The 12,062-nt window shown below is 32.8% G+C and overlaps 2 protein-coding genes across 2 annotated transcripts; one reads left to right on the forward strand and one right to left on the reverse strand.

Annotated features, from left to right (window-relative positions):
- The first annotated feature begins 4,265 nt into the window (after positions 1–4,265).
- LOC128670282 (uncharacterized) lies at positions 4,266–7,914 on the forward strand. Its single transcript, XM_053745834.1, has 9 exons — positions 4,266–4,809; positions 5,057–5,296; positions 5,445–5,540; positions 5,742–5,863; positions 5,956–6,097; positions 6,165–6,216; positions 6,312–6,407; positions 6,568–7,715; positions 7,803–7,914. The coding sequence occupies exons 1-9, from the start codon at positions 4,681–4,683 to the stop codon at positions 7,887–7,889; spliced, it is 2,112 nt and encodes a 703-aa protein (XP_053601809.1). The 5' UTR covers positions 4,266–4,680; the 3' UTR covers positions 7,890–7,914.
- Positions 7,911–11,954, reverse strand: Hao (Hydroxyacid oxidase). The gene is made up of 9 exons (XM_053745839.1): positions 11,735–11,954; positions 11,329–11,480; positions 10,945–11,065; positions 10,709–10,843; positions 10,300–10,428; positions 9,645–9,777; positions 8,916–9,035; positions 8,236–8,347; positions 7,911–8,131 (listed from the first exon to the last, which is right to left on the reverse strand). Exons 1-9 carry the CDS (start codon positions 11,866–11,868, stop codon positions 8,064–8,066), a joined length of 1,104 nt encoding a protein of 367 aa, XP_053601814.1. The 5' UTR covers positions 11,869–11,954; the 3' UTR covers positions 7,911–8,063.
- Positions 11,955–12,062: the final 108 nt, after the last annotated feature.

Below are 12,062 nucleotides of genomic sequence, written 5' to 3' on the forward strand. Positions count from 1 at the left end.
GCTTCAGTTTTCTTTGATCATAAGTTTGAACAGATTTGATAGTGCTTTGATTATCTTCAAAAATTTTAAAATCCTTTACTTCAATATTTAAATCATTTAAAATCTTAATAACAAAACAAGACTCAACACAAGCTTCACAAAGTGCTACCAATTCTGCTTCCGTCGTACTTAAAGCTACTACAGATTGTTTTTTAGATTTCCATACAACAGTGTTACCAAAAATTAAAAACAAATAACCAGTAGTTGATTTCCTATCAACGTCTCTACCCCAATCTGCATCAGCAAAACCAACTAATGAAATATTATTACAATTCTTATAACATAAATTATAATATAAAGTTTGTTTAACATATCTCAAAATTCTTTTCAAAGCTTTCCACAAAGTCAAATTTGGTTTAGATTGATATCTGCTTAAATAGTTTACAGAGAACGTTAAATCTGGCCTAGAATTCACTGTTACATATAACAAAGAACCAATTAAAGATCTACATTTAGCTTCATAATTCATATCAATAGTTTCATCTTCAAATTTAAAATTTACATCCATAGGTGTATCAATCCCTTTACAATCACTCATCCCATGTATTTTAAGAATATTTTTTAAGTATCTTGTCTGATTAACTAAAATACAGTCATCTAGTCTCTTAATAGAAATTCCTAAATATGTCATGTCAGTATTACCTAGATCTTTCATTCTAAATTGTGTAGTCAAAAACGTCTTTACTTTTTCTATCTCTGTCTCCTGCTTCGCGAAAATTAAAAGATCGTCAACGTATAATAAAACATAAACATTATCTTTCATGTATAAACAATAATCATTTTCAGAACGTTGAAAGCCATAATCCAACATTGCTTCAGTAAATCTCTCATACCAATATTTCGGAGATTTTCTTAAACCATAAAGTGATTTTTCTAATTTGAAAACGTAATTGTCTTCTTTTCCAATATAATATCCTTTAGGTATTTTTAAATAAACTTCTTCATCAATTCGACCATAAAGAAAAGCTCCTTTTACATCCATTTGTTTAATCTTAAAATCTTTCTTTGCAGCAACTGCTAATAATGTTCTTAATGTTTGCATCTTCAATACAGGTGAATATAAATTATCCATATGTCCTGTTTGTTGATATCCCAAAACAACAAGTCGCGCTTTACATATCTCTGCATCACCTACTTTTTTCTTTGTAAATACCCATTTAGTATCTAAAAGTTTCATATCTCTCTTTCTTTCTACTTTCCTCCATGTTCCACTATCTTCAAGAACATTAAACTCTTCCTTAACTGCATTTCTCCATAACTCACTATCTTCTCTCTTATCTATTTCCTCAAATGTATGTGGCGTATCTTCTATTTGTCCAGTCATTAAAGCATACATTACTTCATTTTCATTTCCTTCAAAATCAGTAACATAATCTTGTTGCCACTTGGGTTTTCTAATTATTCTTTTCTCCCTTACAATTTGTTCTTTTTCAGAATTTTCCTTCGAATTATCATCTTTTTCTAATGTATCTTCCGCTTCATAAAATTCTTCATTATCATTTTCTTCATTATTATTTTCTTTGTAAACATCTTCTTCTTTTACCTCTCGGCACTCCAGTTCTACATTATTCTGTCTTTCTTTTCGTTCTTTTTCATCAAAAATTACATTTCTTCCTATCACCACTTTTTTAGTATCTTCATCGTAAAGTCTATAACCGTTTCTAGCATAACCTATCATTATCATTCTTTTTCCACAGTTATCAAGTTTATGTCTTAATTGAGATGGCACATGATTATAAGCAACACTTCCGAAAACTCTCATATTAATCACGTTTGGTTTTCTTCCTTCCCATAATTCACTTGGTGTACAATCTTTCCCTTTTGTTGGGCTTCTATTAGTTACATATGCAGAACACAAAATAGCATCCGCCCAAAATTCTTTATTCAATTGTGAATCTAATAAAAGTGTCCTAGTTTTTTCCACCAACGTTCTATTCATTCTTTCCGCCACTCCATTCATTTCAGGATTATATGGCACCGTGTACTGAACTTGAATTCCGTTATTTCTACAAAAATTATAAAATTCTCTAGTTACGTATTCTCTACCATTGTCAGATCTCAATTTTAATAAGTCACAGTTAAAATGTTTCGTAGCATAATAATAGTACTCTCTAAATATTTCAAAAGCTTCACTTTTCTGTTTCATAAGGTAAACCATAACAAAATGAGTGTAATCGTCAATAAACGTGATAAAATATCTATAACCTTCTCTACTAATTGGAGTAATAGGACCACAAACATCTGTGTGCACTAGCTCAAGTGGTCTTTTAGCTCTGTAACCTATCTTATTAAATGGTAATCTAGTCATTTTTCCTAACACACAAGTCTCACATAACATATTTTCGAGGTTTAAATTTTTTAAGTCACTCAATCCGTCAACCATATTATTTTTAGTTAAAACATTTAAATTATTCATACCTAAATGACCAAAACGCCTATGCCATAACAAACTATCCGAATTAGATAAAAAACAGTTATTACAATTTTTCTTACTGAATTCCATACAAATTTTATATAGAGAATTGTCAGAGTTCCCAATCATAATTAAAAACTTAGAAGAATCATAAACTCGAACTTTACCTCTTTCAAAAGTGACAGACAAATTACTTGACTCCATTTTTGACACTGACAATAAATTTTTTCTTAAATCAGGCACATAAAAAACATTTTTAATTGTACATGTAGTTGACTTTTTTCCAACATAACATTGAGTTTCTATGTTACCTATACCTACCGCTTGGAGAGAGATACCATTTTTGGCAGCTGAAATCAATTTTGGTTGTTTTAAATCTATATACTGAGAAAAGTAAATTTTATTATTAACTAAATGATCTGAGCATCCAGAATCTACAATAAATTCCACCCAGTCATCAGAATCTTCAGATCTTCCGAAAAATGCAACATTATCTTGATTACTACTATTACCATACATATAATATGAATTTCTTTGTTCTCTTCCTCGACCGTTAAATCTTCCTCGACAATTGAATCTTCCACGACCATTAAATCTTCCTTGACCATTAAAACTTCCTTGACTGTTATAATTTCCTTGACCGTCATATCTTCCTTGACTGTTATAATTTCCTCTACTATTGTAATTTCCTCGAACATATCCTCGATTATCATAACTTCCTCTATTATTATAATTACCTCTTCCTGCAAAATTATCTCTTACTCCTCTTTTTCCGCAATTAAAAGCACTCTGTCTATTCTCATTCTCCTGTGACGAATTCTTTCTCTTCTCTTCTTCTCCTAATAATCTATCCATTACCATATTTATTTTCAAATCTCCAATCGTTTCTAAAGCTGTTACTATTGGCTCATATGATTTTGGCATCGACAATAATATATAATTTACCTGTTCTTCTTCCGAAATTCCTCCTCCTGCCTCTTTTAATGAAGTACAAATTTCTTGTATTTTTGTAAAATGATGTTTTAAAGGCTCTGTTTCTATATATTTAATTTCATTTAATTGTCTTCGTAAAAATAGTTTACTTCTTGTACTTTTTTCTTTAAAATTTTGTTCTAAATTTCTAAACATTTGGTAGGCCGAATCTTTTCTTACATATTCTAAATGGCTATCCGCTACAGCTGCTATTATTAGAGCTTGGGCTCGTGCCTCTAGATTTTTTTGTGTAGCTGTTTCTTTTTTATAAAACTCCTCATTTTCTATCGCTTCAATACAGTTATTTTCACGTAAAATACTTTTGATTCGGAAGGCCCACGTGTTAAAAGATTCTCCGGAAAATTGCACCACATTATATTTTAAAATATTACATTCTTTGTTTGCCGACATCTTGTGTAATTTTTCTAAAATTCAAATAAATTTATTACATACTATACCGTACGCATCTGACGCAGTGGAAGCGTGCTATTGGCTTTGTAGATCTGAATGCCTCAATTAATTAAAGTTCCTTTATATTAAATCATTTTATTTCTCTTTTATTTCTATCAGCTACATTTTAACGTCTTACAAATTTAAACCATTTTTCACAACAACAATGTCACTCTATGAGATAACCATAAACAATATAATATAATAGAATATAACCTTTAAATGTGGTGGCTGTCCACTAACTTACTTATACTCAACAGGTGTTCTCAGTTTCTGTGTCCTTTTTTTTTCTAAAAGTCTAATTATAATATACTAGACTATAGTATAACTAGACTTAAACTTTAAGTCCAACAGTTAAAAATTTAGTCCGATTGTTACACTCAAAAATTCAAGGTTTACGCCCGTACAATAGCCGTTTATTTTCGTAAAACAAAAATGGGAGAAAATATGTTCAAATCACAGATATAAAAACATGATCAAATGCTTGCATTTGAGAAATTAGACTTGTCTAATTTCTGAGGTCCAGACTCAAGCAGTTCGGGTCGTCTAGGTTCAACTTTTTGAACCTTACCAAATCTTTTGTAACTTTTCTGCGAGTAAGAAACTCGCAGAAAAGTTACAAAACATTTGGCCATTTCCATACAAACTTTCGAAAATGGCATGTATTTAATTATAGCAGAATAGCTGGAATCACTTACTACATAATTACTCTTTTATCGAAAAATAAAAAAAGAGCGCGGTGCGATAGGTAAAACGGCGCGAAATCAAACGTTTTCCGTGTTTTACTTTTCACAATTTAATTCGTAATGATACAAATACAGAATGCTACAAGAAAAGACATTCAGGATTTGTTAGAGTTGTTAAATACAACGAACAACATCGAAATACAAGCAAAAATATTTTCTCTATTAGCCTGCTATTTGGTATCAGATAATGTAAGTACAAAATTATCTATAAACTTCGTACGAATATACTTCTGCTCCTCTTCTCTTCGTGCGTATAATTGATACCTGCTGTAAAGAATCCTCAAAAAATATAAATATCTATAATTAATATTACATAACAGATATCCGTTCAACGGATATCGTTGCCGTTCGAATATAAGCAAGCAAAAGTATTTATCTATCATTTGTCATTTAACTGAAAATATATTAAATACATAAGACATCTTGTAATTAACAGAATATAAACGGCGATTTGATTATCACAAGTCACTTCGTATATGATAGAGTATATACAATACTGAGCCAAGGTCCGCCAAAGAAGATAACAGTGACTTTGAACTTCATATCAGCTTTACTGTACGATGTTGAAGAAGACTTCTGTTCGACGAAGCAGAGCCTGGTGCTGCACGCGCAACTCATGTTGAGAGTCAGCGGCTGTTTAGCACTCATGTCTAATCTTTTTAACAGTTGTATGGTGGTAAGACTTTGAATTATAATATACATACATGAAGCAAATTGTATATATGGTTACTAATTGACAATAAAATAGTACTTCATCTTAGAAGACGAAATTGTAATTGTACGAATTTGTAATATTTACACTTAAAATTAGTTTTTTTCTATAGCATCAAGAAACTTGGAGCGCACTTTGTCGATGCCTTGCTGAAGTGTGTAGACAATCTAAGGAGAATCAAAATTACTGTTCAGACTTAATTACTACTGTAAGTAGGCAGAAGGCTCCGGCGACTGGAGTTATTTATTATAAGTATCATTTGTTGTACCTAACTGAGTAGCATAAAATAATATTGATGTTAGAAGCCGAACGAACACGAACATTCGTATAACTCGGTCATCCTCTACCTGACGACTCGAGTACTCCACTTCATCTCTAATCACATGGTATAAGATTTGTTTGATTTTAGGGAATACGGCGATGTTCATCGGGAGATACAGAGTGTTACCAAGTCCTACAAAGTTTGTTGTACAAACATGACCAAAATACACAACAATTCGTCGACAGTAATGGACTCGCCATCTTAACGAGGTTTGTAGTAGGCATCTCATCTCATTAATATTGACAGCGCTCGGGAAATTTTTTTTCTAAAATATTCCGGAAGTTTTCTCGTCTAATTTCAGGGACAAATTACACAATATATCATGCTTGAAACTTATCAACGCGATAAGTCAAAACGCTAAGGCCGTAATAATGTTGGTGCATAAAACAGAAGTTGTTGGAATCTTAAAGAACTTCCTGGAGTTATATGAAAAAGATTCTCAGGTAATCTCACACCAATAAATTATTTTATTGTTATTTATACGCATGTAAACGATTATTTTTATTTCAGATTGGTCAATGGGCAACTATTGTTTTATACAATATCAAAACGTTAATGAAAGGTAAATTGTAGACATCTATTTATTTGTCATGAATAATTTTATACGTTCAGCCACTTGTGAACAGTTATTTTCTCACTTTTAATGTGTATTTTTAGATATAGATACAAATGAAACAGAAGTACATAAATCGAATGGTGATTTTCGATCTCCAGTCGACAATTTATTAAATATCAACAATAGGTTCGCAGAGGGTAAGCAAGCATTTTATTTATTAAAAAAAATATTTTTAATGACATTATTGAATTAAAGATATTATTTAATTCTTAGCGAGCTTATTAGCACATTTTTTGATATAAATACTATACACAATGTTTTAATTTGGATTCGTCAAATTTAATGTTTACTTTCCAGATTTTCATAAAGAGCAAAAGGGAACTAAAACAAATATGAATTATAAATTCTGTATAAATAATGAAAATATTTCATACAACCATACAAACCATGGCGATACCACAGAACTTTTCCAAAACGTGTTTAGGGAAATATTGCAGGGTCAAAAAGATGGATTAAATAATGTTCACAACATTGCGAGTGAAGGGAGCAGGAGCGGCGACGCAAGACAAAACGCAGAAAAATATCGGAGTACTACTATAGGACTGAAATCTGCCAATATACACTCTATTTCCTATATAAAAAAGCAGTTTGTAGAAATGCCGTCTAACGACATGCTCCACCGAAACATACCTGTTATTACTCCAAATAAAAATAATTTAAATGTTTCTATAAGTTCACGCGGCGATCTTTCATTTTCATTCTTACTCAATGAGAATTATAATCTAAATAAAAATAAAAAATCTAGAAATTGCCAGCAATTTGGTGTTGCTAGATTTAATAAAACAGGTAATGAGAAATCGACAGTTGTTTCAAATATGTCTGTCAATGTAAGACGGGATATAAAAGGAAATAATTCTGAAGTGACGAAAAATAGTTATAATGTAACTAAACTAATAGAAGACATGGAAGAGAATGAGAACCGCACTATTGAATTTAAGCCAACTATTGTGTCTACTCCCAAAAGATTTCCTACAAAACAAAGACAATTTCGAAATTATACAATAGGAATTAAAAAAGAAGAAAGGTCGAATAGACACGATAGATATAAGCATCAGAGAGCTACTATCAAAGAAATGAAAAACAAGTCATTTAGTGGTAAATTTTTTGGCGCCATAAACGAATCTTGTACAATGTTAGTGAAAACCGTTAAAAATATTTTTACAACTAGAAATACAGATACCAGAACAAAAGTGGAACAGAGTACAATGGTAAATCCATGTAGAAGGAATGCACACTCTAATTGCAGTTTTATGGATTATATGCGTCGTCGTGACGCCATCATGGGGAGTCAGAGTGGAGACAGGAATTCGGAGAAGGGCAGCGGCTCGTGTGAAACTTGTAACGACACAATCCTTCTCAAACAGAAATTGGAAAAAGATCAGAAACTCAAACAGACACTAAAGAAACTCAAATTTGGGATAAATTTATATGGCTGCGATTTCAAGGTTAAGATTTTGATAAACAGAATATTAGTATACGTAATTTATAATACAAAAATCGAACTTATTGTTTATTAAATTATTTTGTTTCAGAAAATATCCGCATCGATGTGGCCCCACAACTCCTATATGACTCCTACTGTTTTATATAATCTTTACCGAAAGTTAATTGTTAAATGATTCAGAAAATAAAATAAGTCGAAATTTAGATAGTTTTATATTCAAATAAATAATATTACAAAAATTTAGATCTCGGAGAAAATGCCCGACCCGTATTGTTGTCGGGTATCTTTTAACAAAAGTATACAGTATTCTATAGTTTCTTGCTGTGCCATTCTCTGGTATGTGACGGATTTACAATTTACAGTAGACGCTTTCGTGACATACCATGTCCCTTGTGATATCAGAAATACTTGGAGTCCCTGTAAACACAATATGCGTTAAGTATATATGGAGGTTATGAAGCCGATTCTAGAATATAGGACAAAGCTTAAGAATGTGATGATAGCCATGGATGAAAAGTCACCTGCTATTTGTAAAGTATACTCTAACTCGGTGCGGAAAATATCTAGCATTTTCTGTACCCCAGCCTGTCCTCCAACTGACAAGCCCCATAAAGCAGGCCTACCCACGAATACCTGAAATTTATTAAAATGTGTAATTAAGTCATTATGAAGAGCCTTGATGGTTAAGTCACACGATAACAGACAGCATAATTATTCAAGTAATAAGGGAAAGATCAACCTACTCTACCTTTTAACCAAATTATATGATAGGCACCTAGCGGTGTAGGCGTGATAGTGTAATGCAACCACAAAATTGTCCACAGGGAATAAATAAATATATACCCGAAAACTGAATCATTTAGAACGTAATTTTCCTAACCTATATTTTATATTTTCCCCATTACTTAAATAGAAGGAAAACTGTCTGGAATTTTTATGTAGATATATGAAGTATTTATTGTATCATATGATTAATGTAAATAATCAACAATGCTAAAAAACCCACTTACTCATTATTCCCAAATATTTTTCTTATAGCTATGATTCCTAACTAAAACTAACATACAAACTATCTGCCAAGTGGTCTTTAGTTCTTTAAATTATGTAGTGTCTGATATAAAACAAAAGCATGTGTAATCTTGCCATTTACTAGATATGCAAATGACAGTGTTATGCTACAGACCTAGTGAAATATGCTCACCATTCTTGCGCCCAGTGCCAGAGCTTTGTAGACATCAGTTCCTGTAGTAACACCTCCATCCAAGTAAACTTCAGTATTGTACTTCTTCACTGCCTCTACTATCTCCGGCAAAACCTCAATCTAAATACATAGATTTCATGAATCATCTAATTGTAGATAGAGGTAGACTCTTAATAGATCATAAACACAGACTTCTATATCATAAACGTTTGTATGGACAAACGTTTATGATATATAATGCATGTCAGGGCATGGGCCCTGACATGCATTGTTAATCCATGCGTGGTTTTTTTTATAGTATAGCAGGCAAACGACCATGTAGGACGCCTGATGATGAACAAATATCGCAGCCCAATGGACACCGGCAATTCGATACAGGTCACCTGTGCGTTGCCGACTTTTGTGTATCAGAACACTGCAACCCTCGTTCGTTATGAGCAATCGCAAAAATAGTGCAAATACATAACTGCGATACAACTCTACATATAAAGCTCTATTCTAAATCAACGTTAGTGTGGACCAACTAAACCAATCAATAATCGAAAAGATATGGTAAATAATTGGAACAAATCTCGAAATAATCCTGGATTTTTTTTCATTTCAATCTTGGAGTTGGAAAAGGTCTTTACCAAGAGGCACATTTTTCTAATTTTGCAAACTCAACAACTGAAACAGAGTTCATTATATCTGGCTAAGAATATAATAAAAAAGGGTATCTTATAAACGTACCGTGGCAGGGACGCCATCCAATTGTCTCGCACCGTGATTGGAAACTAGGATTCCTGAACACCCAGCTTCAATCGCTTTCACGGCGTCATCAGGTCGCAGAATGCCTTTCACGATAATAGGCATACTCGTGATACTATAGAAGAAAAGAATATAATTACACAGCACGCGGCTCGTAATAAGCGCAGTCGTCAGTCAAACAGCACGACGAAGAGCATTACATGACCCGCAACGAAATTAAACGTATTCCTTTATGAGAGCATATGGCGGTTAAATATGTGGCGTATGGTTCCGCCCTATTATAACTATAATAGGACAACTTCATACGACATCGTATGAGGCTATTAAGGGATATAGTCTGACACTAACAGTTGATAGGCTACAATAGTATTTCCAAGCATCAGGACATCAAGTTGTAAAATCCAGCCGAATTTTCAAATTTTTAAATAATTTTTTGCGGTGACCCCGAGCTTGGCGGCGACATTGTTCCGAAATCAAAAGAACATGGGGTGATGAAAGTTAACCCTGGAACACCTAGGTGAACCACCTAGGTGTTTCACGGGTCAGAAAGGATAACTACTAGCATAATGATAAAATAATAATATATCAATTATATTTCTCAAGAGAAAAAATATAGCGTGTGTCTCATTATACTTACGACTTTAACCACTTGATTGCATCCCATGTCAATGATTTATCAAACAAACCACTGACATAATTATTTAAACCGCTGCCACCTTTTGTGCTTTGGATTTTGGTTGATAGATGCCCGTCAAAATTTGCCAATCTGAAATAAAAAGTACATTTACTCATGGACATAGATGTTCACACAATCCAATCCGGTCTTGATCCTATAAGCCGATCATATATAGGTACTACAATGCGTACTAGCATCACGCATTTTGATTTCTTGAGAGTATAGAATTTGGTTAAAAAATAAATAAATACTACCTAACATTACGGACGAAAAAATGTTGATAGATAAGTCCGCGACTATAATAATATATATCAATAATATTGAAAATCGTTGGAAGCAAATTTTGTTTCAGAAATTCCTATCGACTTACTTCAAATGTGGAGGTAGAGTAAATTGGTTCCGAATATCTGCGCGTCTGATACCAAACAGCGGCGTGTCAACCGTTAAAACTAATGCTTTAAAACCAGCCTTCTCAGCTCTTGCAACCAAACTCTTGGTGACCTCCCTGAAAAAAAGGAATTCTTTTTATTAAAAAGCTATTATGTTTCGAAATGGTCTAGTAAAAATAAGCAATAGATATAGTGTATGTGATACTAATTGACTGACCTGTCGTTGTAAATGTAGAGTTGGAACCATTTGGTAGCTTTAGGCGCAGCTTGAGCCACTTCCTCAATGGAACTGGTAGCGATAGTACTCAGAATGTAAATAGTGCCATGCGCCTCAGCGGCTAAAAAAATGAAAGTATTTTTCATGATAAACCTAAGTATGTTTTAAAATAATAGATCCAAGCATTGGTGCCACAAATGAAGTAGGTAGTAGTTACACCTCAGCGGCAGAAAGACATTTGAGCTTTCGCTAAGGAACGTGAAAATAAAGACCTAAAATAAATATTTGTACCGACCGCAATATTTTCTCTGCACATTTTTTATTTACATATATTATATTTTTCCATGCGCCAAAGTTCTAAAGTAATTTTCTTGATATAGGTACCTTTTACATTAGCAAGTTCTCCATCCGGATGAGCCATGCGCTGCATAGCTGACGGAGATATTCCGACCGGCATGGACACATAGTTACCCAGAGCTCGGGTTTGTAAGTCTGTACGTTCCACGTTCACTAAACATTTTGGGCGAATGCGTAATCTAGAAACATACAACATGGTACCTACCTAAACTGCACATAAATATCTCCCACTGGATCACTATTATCGTATTATAAAAAAAGCATTTATCAATATTAAAATAACGAGGCAAAAACTGAAACAGAGGGACTGAGAGAGAGAAATTTAGTAAATTCTTATGAATTGTGTACAACAGGAAATTACAAATTGTTTTCATATTTCGTATAATATACCACGTATGTATATCATGTACACGTACGTATATTAAGTATTTACCTTCTGAAAGCTGTGCTGTTTTCCGCCAGTGTTTGTTCTTCCGTCGCTCCGCTTTTATAATAATCCCTCGTTGCTTTTGGCAACAAATCTAATGCTGCATTTTCCAAATCCTTTACACAGATATATTTCTCCATGCTTAATATTTAGCTAAAACCAAGGAGAATAGAGTTTAATTATTAAACACACATTACGCGTTTGATTTAGATAAAAACGTCTTGCTCCTGATAATATCAATAGGTACGTTAACAAAAAGGTGAAAGGTCGTTCTCCTTATATGTTGTCTTATTTGCACAAAATACTAAGTGTTATCATTAACTAATCATGTAAA

The sequence above is a fragment of the Plodia interpunctella genome, chromosome 5 (genome assembly GCF_027563975.2).
Source record: "Plodia interpunctella isolate USDA-ARS_2022_Savannah chromosome 5, ilPloInte3.2, whole genome shotgun sequence".
NCBI lineage: Eukaryota > Metazoa > Arthropoda > Insecta > Lepidoptera > Pyralidae > Plodia > Plodia interpunctella.

Bases quoted from the DNA above. Each gene is read 5' to 3' on its own strand.
- LOC128670282 (XM_053745834.1), top strand. From the start codon at position 4,681: ATGATACAAATACAGAATGCTACAAGAAAAGACATTCAGGATTTGTTA. The intron at 6,098-6,164 runs GTAATCTCACAC...TTTTTATTTCAG, and splicing joins TATATGAAAAAGATTCTCAG to ATTGGTCAATGGGCAACTAT. The intron at 6,408-6,567 runs GTAAGCAAGCAT...TTTACTTTCCAG, and splicing joins CAACAATAGGTTCGCAGAGG to ATTTTCATAAAGAGCAAAAG.
- Hao (XM_053745839.1), bottom strand. From the start codon at position 11,868: ATGGAGAAATATATCTGTGTAAAGGATTTGGAAAATGCAGCATTAGAT. The intron at 11,066-11,328 runs GTACCTATATCA...TCATTTTTTTAG, and splicing joins AGAACTTGCTAATGTAAAAG to CCGCTGAGGCGCATGGCACT. The intron at 10,844-10,944 runs GTCAGTCAATTA...CCTTTTTTTCAG, and splicing joins CTCTACATTTACAACGACAG to GGAGGTCACCAAGAGTTTGG.